This window comes from Miniopterus natalensis, chromosome 1, assembly GCF_054644295.1.
Source record: "Miniopterus natalensis isolate mMinNat1 chromosome 1, mMinNat1.hap1, whole genome shotgun sequence".
NCBI classification, from domain to species: Eukaryota; Metazoa; Chordata; class Mammalia; order Chiroptera; family Miniopteridae; genus Miniopterus; species Miniopterus natalensis.
Genome location: NC_142081.1, coordinates 99,967,423 through 99,983,653, shown reverse-complemented (window position 1 = coordinate 99,983,653; position 16,231 = coordinate 99,967,423). Strand labels below are relative to the sequence as shown.

The 16,231-nt window shown below is 44.5% G+C and overlaps 1 protein-coding gene across 2 annotated transcripts in view; it reads right to left on the bottom strand.

The window, feature by feature from the left end:
* PKM (pyruvate kinase M1/2) overlaps positions 1-16,231 on the bottom strand; it is a 31,697-nt gene that overhangs the window by 6,728 nt on the left and 8,738 nt on the right. The window contains exons 2-8 of one of the 2 annotated variants that reach the window (XM_016201395.2): positions 14,079-14,245; positions 13,594-13,685; positions 3,717-3,848; positions 3,052-3,238; positions 2,214-2,484; positions 786-936; positions 419-571 (exon numbers count right to left, since the gene is read on the bottom strand). In XM_016201395.2, coding sequence (XP_016056881.1) covers positions 419-571; positions 786-936; positions 2,214-2,484; positions 3,052-3,238; positions 3,717-3,848; positions 13,594-13,685; positions 14,079-14,232 — 1,140 coding nt within the window. In that variant the 5' untranslated portion in view covers positions 14,233-14,245. Of the gene's footprint in view, positions 1-418; positions 572-785; positions 937-2,213; positions 2,485-3,051; positions 3,239-3,716; positions 3,849-13,593; positions 13,686-14,078; positions 14,487-16,231 lie in introns of those variants that run through there. The other variant, XM_016201386.2, reaches the window with a different exon arrangement.

The window sequence follows — 16,231 nt, the reverse complement described above, 5'->3', positions numbered from 1 at the left end:
TCTGTAGGACAGGTGGGGAATCAAAATGGAAGCCAAACAAAGAGGATGGCTAGGCGCAGGAGGCCTTACAGTAGGGCAGAGGTACTCAGGTCCTCTGGGCTGTCCAAAGGAAGAGGTACAAGTATCCTGGTACTTGAGCCAAGGGAAGGAGTCAAAGTGATTGGGTTACGTCTTATGAAGGAGAACATCTCCAGAACAGAAGGAAACAGAAAGGGGGCTATGGGCAGGGAAGGCAGAAGAGAAAAAAACAAAAGACATGCCCCCCCCAGCACCCCCACTCACTCTTACTGTGATTTGAAGGATAATAAAAGATGTCGGTGCATAAGCCTAAAAGGTATGGCTCTGGTACCAGGGCTGCCTCCACCCCAGCCCAAGCCCAAAACCAAGCCTGGGAGACTGGCAGGCCCTAAGAACTCACCAGGTGTTGCATGCGGACAGCCTCCAGGGGGTAGTCCCCTTTGGCTGTCTCTCCAGACAGCATGATGCAGTCAGCTCCATCCAGGACTGCATTGGCCACATCACTGCCCTCAGCCCGGGTGGGACGGGGCTTCTTGATCATGCTCTCCAGCATCTGGGAGGGGACAGAGCATTAGTGAGACGTGGCCTGGGCTGTCTTCAGAGATGAATGACTGCAAGCTGACTCCCTGGATAGTGTACGTACACACAGTATGACTTTGTGTAGGTACACAGGGGGAAGGGGACATATGTGTGTATGTGTTTGTGATGCAGGGAAGGGTCCATGGAAGACATCAGTGCAAGCATGTGTAGTGAGAAGAGGCACATGCCTGTGTGGCACAGATGACAGGCTTCCCAGCTCGGTTGCACCGTCCGATCATCATCTTTTGAGCAAGGAAGACCTTCTCTGCAGGAATCTCAATGCCTAGATCACCACGAGCCACCATGATCCCATCACTGGCTTCCAGTATCTCATCAAACCTGATGGAAAGGTAGAGAGAGATTATGTATAACAGGGGCCACCAGTATGGTGATGCAAAGGAACTTTTACTGGGATTCTCTGACTTAGCTGTCCTTGCAGAACAGCCATCCATGATGTCACCATGGATGCATGGAGGTGGGAGGGCATTCCAGCTACCTCATTCCCCCAGAGTAGCCCAATAGTTCAGCCTGCTGAGTTTCTTCAACACTAGAATGGATACTTCACTGGGGACACGGGAGGGGGCAAGATTTGCTCTCAAGTCCCACAGGCTCATTTCTTCTCTATCCGCATTTTATGAGGCCTCATGAAGTCTCTCTGCCATCTCCATCCAGTCAACACTTCCAAGGCAGAAAGGAAACCTAAGACCTGCTTATAGCTCCCAACACAAAGGTCCATGGCGTCTTCCATCCAAGGACACCTGAGGGCTGCTCCTTGAGGCGGCCCCTCCAACTTGCTGAGGGAAAGAGGACATACAGCTCTGCCTGGCCTGGGGCCAAGGTCAGCTGGCTTATTTGAATGGCAGAGGGAGGACCCCCAAACTGCCTAATACAAAGGATATTTACATAAAACCAAGGACGGCAAGGCCACAACAGTGGGTAGGCTGCTCCTTCCACCTTCCACCAGCACACGCCCAATCCACGTGAGGTCTAGGGTTTCAGCTGCACTGAGTTGTGTTTTTAGTAGGAAACCAAGGAATAACAGATGTCATGAAGCTGGCCACAATCATTTAGCTCTAGCTGGTGAGCACCGGGGAGGTGGGGAGCTGAGCTGGGACAATCTAAGCCTAAAAGGGCTGATACCATGCCAGAGCTAGCCCATCATCCAGCCAGCTGCTTTCTAAATGAAGACTAGGAAGCTACGATCTTTAGCACCAACACCAGGCCCTGAGCTTCCACATGGCCCCTTCCTAAAAGCCTGCTGCCTTCCCTATTGGTAGTCCCCTCATTCCAGCAAACACAGGTAGTGCTCCTGATTAGGCATATAGCACGACTTCTGACCCTGTGAACAGTGACACTGTCCTCTCCAAGGCCAGTACCTGGGTCTCTGGAACCATGTCAAGATGCTGGCATCCAAATCACCTAGAAAGCTTTTTAAAAAATACTGTACCAATGCCTTCCTCTCCTCCCCTTTGGATATTCTGGTTCGCTGGGTCTGGAACAAGTTCAGGAGTCTGAATTCTGATGCACAGGCAGCCAGGTTCTCACAGGGTAAACCTGGCTCTTCAGAGAGCAGGGCTGGGGTGGAAGGAGGCGGGGACAGACAATGGGGCACTTACCTGCGAACTCCTTCATGATTTTCAATTTTGCTGATTATCTTGATGTTCTTTCCTTTTTCTCCCAGGACCTTCCTGACTTCATGGACATCAGATGCCTTGCGAATGAAAGACGCAAACACCATATCTACATCCTGCTCTACCCCAAACTTCAGATCCTGGATGTCCTTTTCTGACACAGCAGGCAGGTCCACTGCAGCCCCAGGGAGATTCACACCCTTCTTGCTGCCCAAAGAGCCACCATTCTCCACCTCTGTCAATAGGAAGTCAGCACCTGTGTGAAATGGAGTAGATGAGGATGCAGGGCAACGGAAGCAGTGTCCTCAACAGGAAGGGAAGAAACGAAAAGCTGCTGTCTCTATCCCCAGTACAGTGAACTGGAAAGCAGTACATCACGGGCAGTGGAGCCATACTGCCAGAGTTCAAATCCCAATTCCATTGACTATAACCTTGGGCAAGTCAATTAGCCTCTCTGTGCCTCAGTTTCCTTACCTGTTAAACAGGAATAATATCTCCTCATAAGATTATTTTAAAATTTAAACAAATTATCATGTAAAATGCTTAGAATATTGCCTGGCACTCAAATATGAGCTATCATTCCCAGACACACTGGAGTCTTGTACATATTACATTGAGGGACAGAGGAAGCAGAAAGCTCAAAGTAGTGAGGATGCATAAAAAGAAATCTTCTCATATATTCCTGCAGGACCCAACTCTGTTTTTGAAGATAAGGGGCTATAAAGGGAATTCCTGAGAATACAGACTCAATCTTGCTGCCAGTCAAATAAGCTACCTCTCTTCCTTGTGGAAATTTAGAGATGGGAGCCTGTTTTAGACATACCTTTCTCCTTCACCTTCAGAGAAATAAGTCCATCATCCACGTAGATCTTGCTGCCCACTTCCACCACCTTGCAAATGTTCTTGTAGTCCAGCCACAGGGTGTTTTCATCACACTTTTCCATGTAGGCATTATCCAGAGTGATCTTGAGAGTGGCCCCTTTCTTCAGCTCCACCTCTGCGGTGCCGCTCTGCAGACAAGAGAGTAAATCACCAGTCCAAACTTCAGAGGCCAGGCAGGCCCTCCTGGCAGGGAAAGAAACGCTTTCCTCCAGGGAACAATGCTCAGATCTCCGGTAGAAATAACAATAAAGCTTTTTCCTTGGGGAATAAATAATCATATTGTCTAACTTAGTTTATTTCAAGGAAATAACCCCAGAAAAACCTACAATATTCTAGTTATGCTATTTAATGATAGGGGAAAAGAGACAAATTGCTCCCTAAAGGTAGAGATTTGGAAGTAGTTTTTTTAGAGTAAAAAAGATTCCTTTTTGGTATTGTTCCTTAGCCAAGTAGATTAAATCAACATTTTTACACTGATGAATAAAACCTTCATTTATACACCTAAACTCTGAAGAATGTGGCTTCCAGCAGGGCAGAGATAGCTGAGGACCTCTCTGGGCCCCCAACTCCTTCACCTTCCCTCTCGCTTTTCTCCAGGATACTCACGCCCTTGATGAGCCCAGTTCGGATCTCAGGTCCTTTAGTGTCCAGGGCCACAGCAACTGGACGGTAGAGGATGGGATCAGAAGCAAAGCTTTCAGTAGCTGTGCGCACGTTCTTGATAGTCTCTGCATGGTACTGGGGGAAAGAGGGAAAGTGATAAGTGTTCTCCCACACTCTAGGATCTAGCGCCAGAGCGGAAGCTGATCACTTAGGAAAGACCCGTGGATGTTCTAGACCCCCCCATCATCACCTAGTCTCAGAACCATTCATGCACTGAGCAACCTCCCTGCTTATTTCCTCCTTGGCTTCCACTCACTTCTACCACAGCACTCACTCACTCTGAGGGCAAATCTTAGAAACTTTTCAGAGTATTGCCACCAAAAACCATTAAAGGCATGGGTATAACCACGTGTCAACATAAAGAAGCCTGTGTCCCCTCAGTGGTTCTCTTTTCCTCAGAACTCATCAAATAAAGCAGACAACAGGAATAAAAGGCCCAGGCTTGTGTTTGGATAATACTGGTCTGTCGATCAGTGCCAGGTGCTGAATAGATTTGGTAATTCTCAGCTTTTCCTCTATTGATTCCAGCTACAATTCAAACTCAAAGTTATTTACTTAGGCTAACAGTGGCCTGAGCTATATAAATGGTGGCCTATTCCTAAGATCATGCAGGCCTATTTTCACAATCACTTTCTAGAGTCTGATTAGAGATGGAAGTGGAATAGGGAAAGTTGGGAATATGCCTTTCTCTGCCCTTTGCTTTTTTATTTCTCACTTGCAACAAATCCTAACTTCAATCTTCTTTCTTAAGCCCTTCCTCTTTTTCCACTTGCCGTTACTGTTTGACTCAAAGCTAAGATGTCCAAAGTTCTTAAATAGTGTAATCAATATGACATTGCTGATAACAGAGGCAACCAATTCAGCACTTTGCAGGCCTTGTCCTTTAACCACTACTATCCAGGAGAGCAAGTAGCACCTGCAAGTAGGAGGCCAGAGAGGAGCTGAACTAGAGCTTAATGGCCAAGCATGGTGTTGCCTAAAGCTTGTGTCTGAAAATCTTTATCTTCTAATTCAGGCATACTCTATAATGAGGACCACTGGCTTTTTTGGAGGTTGAGTCCACACTGTAAGTTATGAAATTTTCTTTCTGTTGCTGGCTTGCGATAAAATAGTACAGAATAGAATATAGAAATAGTTTAAAGGAATGGGTGTTGAATACTGTCAAATACCTTTTCTTCAAAGTTGATGTGAGGAGTAAGGGAATACATGAAATACTTAGAAAGAAATGAGCACAAAGTAATTACTGAATGAATGTTACCTACTATTATCACCATCTTATTAATCCCAATGTGAACTGTGTGTCTAGAATAAAATTTACTTGGTCTTGGGTCATGACTTTAATGCACTACTGAATTTGGACTGTTAAATTTTATTTATGTTTTCCGCATCTTTCTAAGTGAGATTGGTCTAGAGTACTAACCTGTCTGGTTTTGGCACTGCCCTTGTCTCATCTCAGTATCAGGGTTTTAAAGAACATATTGGTAAGATTTCTACACTTCTCTAGGCACTGGAACAGAATAACAAAGGATTTAACTATTCCTGATGGAAAGACACAATTCAACCATCAAAATCATTTGGGCCTGGTGTTCTGAGCAGAGGTAGATCTTAGTCATTTTTTCGTTTTCTCAAGACTGCTCGTTTATTAATATCTTATACTTCGTGGAAAATATTCAATTTCATGTCAACAGGAAATAGTCCCTTTTCTGCGCATCCTCAGCCTTGACCAGGCTTTCCAGGGGTTTCCGCTCTACTGGTTTTTACCTTTTTTTTTTTTTAGCTGAAAGAATCAGCTCTTGGCTCCACTTGTCAAATTTATTTTCTAGTTCATTAAACTATGCTTTTAAATCAATTCCTTTCCTTCACCCTTTTAAAGTTATTTCAGTTTTCCCCCCTAGTGTTTTGTATTAAATATGTATTTATTTAATTTACTTTCAGACTCTTGCTTTCTAATAAGGCATTTAAGTTTACAAGTTTTCTGATTACTAGCCTTTGTTCTCAATTTTCATAAAAAGATAAGTCAGAGAATGTGACTTATATAATTTCTACTTTATGAAACTTGCTTTTTAGTAGCTTAATATGTTTTTTAAACATTAGGATTTTAAATAAACATGCATTTATGTCTTGGAGACAAAATCATATACACATATCAATTACATCATTAGGTATTACATTCCTCAAATCCACTATGCTGTCATGTTTTGGTATATTTCTGGGAGGTGTACTGAAGTCTTCCACTATGGCTGTGGTTTTGTTGGATGTTACCAAGTGGTAATGCATTCCACCACTCAATGCTGTCCTTGTGGAAAGTTTTAAATTTAGGTTGGTTAAGTCAGTATTTCTGGCCAACATGGCATTATGGGACCACATGTTCAGTAAAAACACATCTTGCCTGTGTGAACTGATCAAAGTGGGGGTTAGAGATACCGTGCTAAAGCTGTGAAGAGGTCAAATGCACGCAAGGAATATTCCTCTGTCAGAGTGAGGGAGAAGAAGCAATTTCAATGTTCTGTTTAGAAGAGTATTTAAAATGTTAAGAGCCCCAGCTGCTAGTCAAGAGCCATGAAGCATGGTCAAACCATAACTTGTTTACATTATATAATACTAGAGCAATTTCACATCAGCTTCCAAAACCCAGATCCCAGGGAAAACCTCATCCTGGTCAAAAACCTAAAATAAACCCACACGAGAGATTTGGGTTTTTGTGGGGTTTTTCTTTCAATTCCAATTCTAATCTGTAAATAAGAGTTAAAGAACAGATTATCTCCAAATGCCTAATGCAGTTAACAAAAACCCAACAACACCCAAATCCCTGAGCCAGCCCCACTCCAACAGGTGCAGCAGACAGCACTTGCCCTTGCCATTTCAGGGCTGTGTGGTTTTATTTTACTGGATGCAAGAGGCTATATCAAGCCTAGTTAAAGGTCAATTTCTTAAAATCTATTTCTGCTGCTTCCCCTGCACACAGGAGACCCTGAATCCCTGATCCAGCAGCAAGGATCCATAGTGAACCCATCTTCACTGAAGTCTTTAGCTCTCTTTTTGGGCTAAGCTAATACTTGTAGTAATTCCTGGTGACTCCTGCAGAGGACCCCACCTTTGGAAAATTACAGAATGTCATGGCGTGTCTTAACCTGCCTGAGGTGCCTGCTGAGCACAGGTCTTCTTAACTTAGTTAGGCCCCTATGACATTTGGAGGCCAGCCACCTGCCAGGCCATAGGCTGTTTATGGAAACAGGTTACAGAACCTGATAAATGGTCTCATGTTTCCAGAGAGGAGAAAATCACCTCCTAGATTGCTCTTCCTGAGGCTTTATTTTTAGTCTAAACTCAACACCAACTTCCAAATGCCAGAGGGCAACCCCTCGCCCCATGCCTTTACAGGGCAGCATTTCCTTTACTCTGAACAGGAAATATAGAAGTGAAGAGTGGAGAAAGTTCGCCTCACCCCTTACTCCTTATCAATGTCAGTGTGAAATCCCAGGGCCTATGGTTGAGCCCGAAGGCTTTTATTTTTATTTTTATTTTTATTTTTTAGAGAGAAAGGGGAAAGGAAAGGGAGAGGCAGAAACATCGATGGGCTGCCTCCAGCACACCCCCTACTGGGGATGGAGCCTGCAACCTGGGCATGTGCCCTGACAGAGATGATGCTCAATTCACTAAGCCACACTGGCCAGGCAAGCCTGAAGGCATTTAAAAGGCACTGTGCCTCAGGGAGGCCCTATACCCCTCAAAAGGAGCTTGTTCTGATCTTAGGAAAAGCAGCAGGAATGGAGGACTTCCCAATAGCTGCCACTTGGTCCCTGGGTAAGGTCAGTTTCCACAGGTCAAGTCAGCTCATAAACAGCCCCAACACTAATACAATCCTACTAGGCTCCTGGGAAAGTGTTTTGACTTAGTTTTGGTTTGTCACTGCATTATGAGCCATTACAGAAACGCTGGGTGGGAGTGTCTAGCCCTATGGCCAGGGCACCTAATGGCTGAGAGAGGTTTCCAGTAGAACCTTTCCACTTTCCTTTGTGAGGACTAATGGTAGTCCAGGTGTGTGGGAGAACCATGGCCAATGACAGAGAAAGTCTTTAAGGAGATGTCGCCAGTTGAGATGGTAGAAGGGGAAAGGAGAGTAGGGATAGGCTTGTGAAGGCCACCTTCCCACTGGCTGTAACCCCAGACTCGTTCTTGCCTGGTCCCATTGCTAAATAAACAATGCAAGAGATTCCAAGATGGCGGTGGACTGAGTGGAAGCTACAATGACACTCTCCCAGAACCAAACTGGAGTTAAAACTAAAATACAGAAAAGCCATCATGAATAATCAACCGAAGACTAGCTGGTGAGCACCCTCATAACCAAAGATCTAAAGTGGAGACCACATAGAGACTGGTAGGAAGTGAGGAGGCACAAGAGGGCTGGCTAGGTTCCCATGGGCAGCAGCTGAAGGTCCAGAGGGATATCTCAGCTTTTATATCCCACTGAGAACTCTGGGGTCTAAACCCCAAGCTGGGTCCTCAGCCCAGAGCACCAGAACTGAGAAAGGTACTCACATAACATCTGACTGTAAAAAGCACAGGGTTTCTGTCTGCAAGGGAGATGGCTGGAAATGAAGGCACCCTCTTAAAGGGCCAGTGCACAAACTTTCCTGTGCAGCCACTCACCTACAGCAGAGGGAAGTCAGAGTGGACTACAGCAGTGTGAGGAAAATCGAGGGCAGCTGGCTGGGGTAACAGATCTCAGAGGGCATCCATTTGAACCCCAGTGTTGAGCCATCCCATATGATCTTTCTCAGGCAGACATTTTCCTTCCAAGCAGTTTTTTGCTTGGGGGGAAGCAACTGTTCCACCCTGTTGGAAAACCTCCAGCTCCACCCTGTGGAGCTTCTACAGGCTGAGGCTCATTAAGAGACTAAATAACAGCCTCTGGGTGCTTTGAGTCTTTGGCTGATTTGCTTCTGGACCCAGGGCTTGAAAAAGCAGACCTTGGTGCACATCTCAGTCTTGTCCAAACACACCCAGCCCCAGTAGAGGCAATCAGAAGCTGTGGAGTGTGAAAAAGTTCAAAAAGGGTACTCAAAGCAAGTCACAAACAGCACCTGACATTGGCCTGCACCAGAGACCATCCAAAAGACTAGGAATCCTAGCAGATCTACCTAATACATAGAAAGAAATCCAAACAGGCAGTGTAAATGGGAAGACAAAACAAAACAAAAAGTCTCAAATGAAAGAACAAAAGAATTCTCCACAAGAAGAGTTAAATGAAATGGAGATAAGCAGTCTATCAGATACAGAGTTCAGAATATTGATCATAAAGATGCTCAACAGTATGAAAAAATATAGAAACTATGAAGGAAATTAAGAATGGCATAGTAAAAATTAAAAAAATTAGAAGGAATGAACAGCAGATTAGGGGAAGCTGAGGATCAGATCAGTGAATTAGAAGACCAGGTAGTAAAAAATTACTCAATGAGAGAACCAAAAAGAAAAAACAATTTAAAAATAGGAGGACAGATTAAGGGAGCTGTGGAACAATGTAATAATATTTGCATCATAGGAATGCCAGAAGATCAAGAAAGTAAACAAGGGTTAGAGAACCTATTTGAAGAAATAATGTCAGAAAACGTCCCTAACCTGGTAAAGGAAAAAGTCACACAAATTCAGGAGGTACAGAGAGTCCCAAGCAAGAAGAATCCAAAGAGGCCCATGCCCAGACACAACATAATTAAAATGCCAACAATTCAAGACAAAGAGAGAATCTTAAAGGCAGCAAGAGAAAGGCAATCTGTTACCTACAAAGGCGCTCCCATAAGGCTGTCAACTGATTTCTCATCAGAAACTCTACACGCTAGAAAGGAATGGCATGAAGTATTCAAGGTAATGCAAAACAAGGTTTTGAAACCAAGAGTACTCTATCCAGCAAGGAGGGTGAAATAATGAGCTTTCCAGACAAAAGAAAGGCTAAAGGAGTTTATCATCACCAAACCAGCACTGCAAGAAATGTTAAAGAGACTGCTATAATAAGTTGCAATAGGCAGAATGAGAAACAGGCATATAGAGATAAAATGGCAATAGGTAAGTAGCTATCAAAAAATAACTTTAAATATAAATGGATTAAATAACCCAACTGAATGACACAGGGTAGCCGAATGGATAAGAAAACAAGACCCAGGGTCTCAAACAAGATGGCAGCACAGGTGACCACTGTACTCACTCCCTCCCACAACCACATCAAAATTACAACTAAAATACAGAACCACCACCACTAAGAACCTCCTGAAGTCTGGCTGAACGGAATTCCTACGACCAGGGAACTGAAGAAGCAACGAGACTGGTAGGAAGAGCAGAGATGCAAGTGGACTGGGACGGAATCACAGAGACAGCCTCAGTCCCATACCCAGGTGCTGCAGATTAAAACTGGGAAGATTATCTTAGCAGTGGAGGTTTCCCGGAGGACTGAGGGATCCCAGCCCCACAAGAGGCCCCCCAGCCCAGGGTTCCAGTGCCGGGAAGAAAAGTCCCACAACTTCGGGCTGTAAAAACCAGCAGGGACTGTTGCTGAGGGACCCAGAGGCTGCGGGAGTCCCAGGCTTTCCTCTTACAAGGCTAGTGCACGAACTTACTCAGATGCTCTCCCTCTGAGCTCCAGTGCTGGGCAGCAGCTTGAAAGGAACCTGGGACATTTGGGGAGGAACTAACTTGCCTGAAATCGGGGAAAGAGGTGGAGAGGCAGTTTTTTCCAGACAGAAGAGCTGGCAGAGGCCATTGCTCCTTTGGCGAGCCCTCCCCCCACATAGCAGGCAGGCAGCAGCCATATTTGAATCTCCAGCACCTGACTCACACCTTTGGTCCCACCCTGGTGACTCGGGAGACCCCACCTCTCCCTACTTGCAAGCTCATCCAAGCCATTTCCAGTGGCTTTTCTATGCAAGCGGTCTTTTGAACCTCATGCTTAGGGCTTTCCCAAAATCACTCAAACAAGCAGCAGCATGCCCCATACGTCTTGATAAGTGGCCCCAGGCCTGGCACTAGTGGCAGCCTGCATTGGTTCATAACTTGGCCTCTCCTGGACACCTCTAAGCCCAGCACAAGTAGCAGCCAACTGCTGTTTGCTGTGTAGCTCATGCGGGGTGGCGCTGGGCACGGCACTGGCAGAGGCTGACTTTGCGCCTCCTTGGAGGACCCAGAAAATGCACCTGGTTGTCAGCTTTGACCATGATGGATTACAACCCTACCACATCCACAAGTGACACACTCAAGGGGCTTACTTGGTGAACACCAAAGCTCCACTGAAGTAAATCCTGCTCCGTAGGGGTGTCTCAAGTACAGCAGTTCTTTGGCTGTAGTTGCAGCTGGTCCTCACAGCTGACTGGCCTCGGGGTCTATTCCTCCCAGGGATGCCAACAGCAACCAAGGCTCAACTACAACAGGACAGTGCACACAGCCCACACAGGGGAGCACCTAGAAGGCCCAGCTCAGGTGACTGGGGAGGCTGAGCCACTGGACCCTACAGATATCTACTACACAAAGACACTCTACAAATTCTAGGAGACATAGCAGCTCTACCTAATACATAGAGACAAACACCTGGAAACAGCCAAAATGTGAAGGCAAAGAAACATGTCACAAAGGAAAGAACAAAAGAAATCTCCAGAAAAAGAACTAAATGAAATAAAACGAAGCAAGCTAACAGATAGAGTTCAGAATAATGGTTATATGGATGCTCAAGGATCTTAATAAGACTATTAAGAAAACTAGTGAGCCCGGCCGGGTGTGGCTCAGCGGTTGAGCATCGACCTGGGATCCAGGAGATCAGGGTTCGGTTCCCGGTCAGGGCACATGCCCAGGTTGCGGGCTGCAGCTGATCAATGACTCTCTCATCATTTGAGGTTTCTATCTCTCTCTCTCTCCCTCTCCTTTCCTCTCTCTGAAATCAATAAAGATATATTAAAAAAAAAAAAAAGGAAAGAAAACTAGTGAGATCATCGACGACATAATAAAGTACTAATCAGAAATGAAGTCTACACGAACTGAAATGAAGAATAATTTACAGGGGATCAACAGTAGAGGACACTGAGAATCAAATCAGCAATTTGGAATATGAGGAAACAAAAAATACCCAACCAGAAGAGGAAAGAGAAAACAGAATCCAGAAATATGAAGATAGTGTACGGAGTCTCTGGGACAACTTCAGGTGGCGCAACATCTGTATTATTAGGATGCCAGAAGGAGAAGAAAGAGACCAAGAAATTGAAAACCTATTTGAAAAAATAATGACAGAAAACTTCCCCTACCTGGGGAAAGAAATAGACTTACAAGTCGAGGAAGCACAGAGAGTCCCAAACAAGAGGAACCCAAAGAGGCCCACAGCAAGACACATCATAATTAAAATGCCAAAGGTTAAAGACAAAGAGAGAATCTTAAAAGCAGCAAGAGAAAAGCAGTTAGTTACCTACAAGGGAGCACCCATACAACTGTCACCTGATTTCTCAACAGAAATCTTGCAGGTCAGAAGGGAATGGCAAGAAATATTCAGTGATGAAAAACAAGGACCTATAACCAAGATTACTCTTTCCAGCAAAGCTATCATTTAGAATTGAAGGTCAGATAAAGAGCTTCTCAGACAAGGAAAAGCTAACAGAGTTCATCACTAGACCAGTACTACATGAAATGTTGAAGGGTCTTCTTTAAGAAGAAGCTAATGAACAAAAGAATCTGACTAACTAAATAGATCCAGAGACACTGATGCATGCAACAGGCGATCATATTTCAGAGGAAAGAGGGAAGGGGGGTGGAGGGTGGAAAAAGATTAACCAAAGAAGTTATATTCACATATGATAACCCATGGACACACACAATAACAGGGTGAAGGTCTGGGGAGGGGGTGGGAACAAGGTGGAGGGGGTCAATTGGGGGGGGAAATGGGACACCTATAATACTTTCAACAATAAAGATAAATTTAAAAAAACAAAACAAAACTCCAACTATATGCTATCTATAAGAGACCCACCTCAGAAGAAAAGACACACACACGCTGGAAAAAAACAAAAAACTTCTGGAAGACTTTCAAGGAGAGATCAAGAGCAATACAGTCATAGTAGGGGACTTTAACACCCCACTGACTTTAATGGATAGATCTTCCAGACAAATCATCAACAAGGAAACAGTGACTCTAAATGACACACTAGATCAGATGGATTTAATTGACATTTACAGAACATTTCACCCCAAAGCTGCAGAATATACATTCTCCTCAAGTGCACATGGGATATTCTTAAAGATAGACCACACTTTAGGACACAAAACGAGTCCCTACAAGTTCAAGAAGATCGAAATCTTATCAAGCATCTTCTCAGAATTTTACACAATGGAATACTATGCAGCTATAAAAAGAAAGGACCCTTTACTTACCCTTTAAGACAGCATGTTGGTACCTGGAGAGTATTATGCTAAGCAAAATAAGCCAGTCAGAGAAAGAGAAGTGTCACATGATCTTACTCATATGTGGAATCTAATGAACAAAATATACCAATGAACAAAACAGATCCAGAGACAGAGCATGGAACAGACTGAGGAATCTCAGAGGGAAGGCGGGGAGAGATTAACATAAGAATTTATATGCATATATGCATAACCCTTGGATGCAGACAATAGTGGAGTGAAGGCCTGGGGGGAAGGGCACAGGGTGGAGGGGATCAACGGGGGGAAAGGGGGAGATTTGTAATACTTTCAACAATAAAGATACATTTAAAAATAAACAAACAAACAAACACTGCATCCCCACCCTGTTTCCTACAAGCCATCCCAGTGGCCAAATTGTCTACCAGAGGCTCACCTCATGAGTTCCATGAGAGAAGTTCAAACGAGCCACATTCATTCCAGACTTAATCATCTCCTTCAATATTTCCACAGACCGGGAAGCAGGGCCTAGTAAACAAAATTTTAAAAACATAATTCTAATTATTCAAAGGATTAACACTTGAAACTTGCTTAGGTTTAAAGAACTCTTGATATTTTGCTCTTCAAAGCCCAGCCAGATGTCCAACCACAGAATCTTGGTTGCACAGAGAATGTCAGAAAGATCTTTCCTAGGTCTCAGAGATGCTCCTACAGAGACATGCTAAGGAAGATGCCTTCTAAGTTTTGCCTTTAGCAGAAAACAAAGCATACTAATTATTGCAACTTCCTATGATCTGAGTTCCCATAAGAATCTGTGTACGATATTGCTCAGCACCTAGGTTTGCTATATTTAGACTTTTCAGAAGAGAAAAGACCCCTTCACATGAAGCCTTGTTTTAGGGGAGGGGCACACTCACTCACCGATGGTACAGATGATGCCAGTGTTCCGGGCCGTGATGGGCGGTGAGTCAATGTCCAGGCGGCACATGTGCTCCAGGAAAGTGTCAGCCATGGCGGCATGCAGCTGCTGGGTCTGAATGAAGGCAGTCCCAACATCGCTATGGGGCTTCGACATGGCTTCTGAAGTTCTGGGTCCAGGGGAATTGAAGAGCATGATCAGTCTGAGAAGCCTGGGTTGTTATACACCGCTTGGCACAGGAAGCCATTTCCTGCTTACACATTAACTGAATAAGCACTCTTTGTGCACAAGCCACAGGGAACCCAGCATGCTCTGGCTATGTGGGTATTCCTTGAGTCAGGCAAAGGCTCACAGGACCCTGAGCAAGTTAAAATCTCGTATCCAATGCTTGCATTACCCAGGCATCCACTGTAAGCAGACCTTCCTCACATTGGCCTAGTTTCTACCTGATAGCTTTCCTGTTAATCCTATAAACATCATTTTACATGCAGTGAAGAAGCTTCCTCAAAAGAAAACTGTAACCATCTTCCAGTGACATAAACAACTGACTTCTAGTTTAGAACCCCCGTAAATCTAGATCTTTGTATGAAAAGTTGTCTCAAAGCTACAAACATCTGCTATGAGTGGGGCATCCACATTGCCTCTTAATAATCCTCATCCAAACCCAAAGAGACGTTCCTGGTTGTGAAGACAACCACCACTTAGGCAGTCCTCTTAGCTCCAGAGTCCTAGGTTTTCACTCACCCAAAGCACCACATAAATTCATTCTTTGACTCACCCTAGGCCCAAGTAGGTCCCAGCCCACTGATGGGCAATAAAAACCAGGGCCTGGCCTGGCTGGTGTGGCTCATGCATTATGAGGTTGCCAGTGGCGGCGGGCTCAATCCCCAGTATGGGGTGTGCAGGAGGCAGCCAATCGATGATCCTCTCTCATCGATATTTCTATCTCTCTCCCTCTCCCTTCCTCTCTCTGGAAAAAAAAAAAAAAAAAGATAAAAATAGATTTTTAAGTTTTTTTATAAAATCCCAAAAAACAAAAGTCCCTGGACACGAAGCAAAGTCCCACCAGAATCCTGAATGCAAAATCTTTTGTCCCAGGAGTCTATACCTAAAAAGCACATCTACCAGAAGGAATTTAGGAATTGCAAAGCAATTTGCATAAAACCAAGGATAACCACAATGGCTCTGGTTTAGTTCTAAAATGATCACAGCTATATTTGCAACATGAAAAGATTAAAGGTGCTTGTCAAACCTTTTCCCCAACTGGTTTTCTGATGCACCATCCCCATTTCCGTTTGAAATCTGACAAGCACACCACTCCCTGTAACAAAGACCACTTGTTCCAGGTAATTAACCAGCACAGGTTACAATCCTGACAACTGTCCTGACCTTTGCTTTTCTTCATTACTGATTTAAACTAAACTCTCACCCAGTCAGCTGATTTGAGACAAAGAAGTGAGAAGCTGTGGCCAGTGCTTTGAAGAACTGTCAAGTAAGGATTCAAGCAGAAGCTTGACACTCCTCAACAGGCTGTCCCTTTCCTCAAGTTCTCAGACCAAGGGCTATTCCTTCTAAAACACTCAAGCCTAAATGCTTCAGCCTAGGCTCAGAAACAAATCCCTCTTTAGCCCTGTCCTACCTCCTCCTCAACCTCAGGGCTCCAAATCAACCCCCACCCCCCATACATATAGCACTTTCTTCTTTTCCATCCCTGACTTTGTGGCCTCTCGGGGTGGCTCCGGTACAGCATGCAACTAAACTCACCTCTGCCATCTTCCAGAAGCCTAGTAAAAGCCCAAGAAACTTTGTGACCAGTTGTGAATAAACCTTAAGCCCTCAACTATGGAATCTAAAATTTTTTAAATAAAAAATAAGATACTGGCTAATTATTCCACATGACAAACACACTTCCTTTCAATGTATATTTCCTAACTCCCTAATACTTAACAGGTTCCTCAAATCAGCACCAATGCTCTCCTCCACGATCTATTTGGTTCTGTACCTCTTAGCACTTGGACATATCCCAGTGTCTGTTGAATACCTTTTCATGTGTCATAATGCCTCTTTGTCAAAATCAAAGTTGTACCTCTATTCCTTCATGCCAAATCCGAGGAACTTCCGATTTCCTGACAGGATGGCCTGGGCAGCCAAGGTC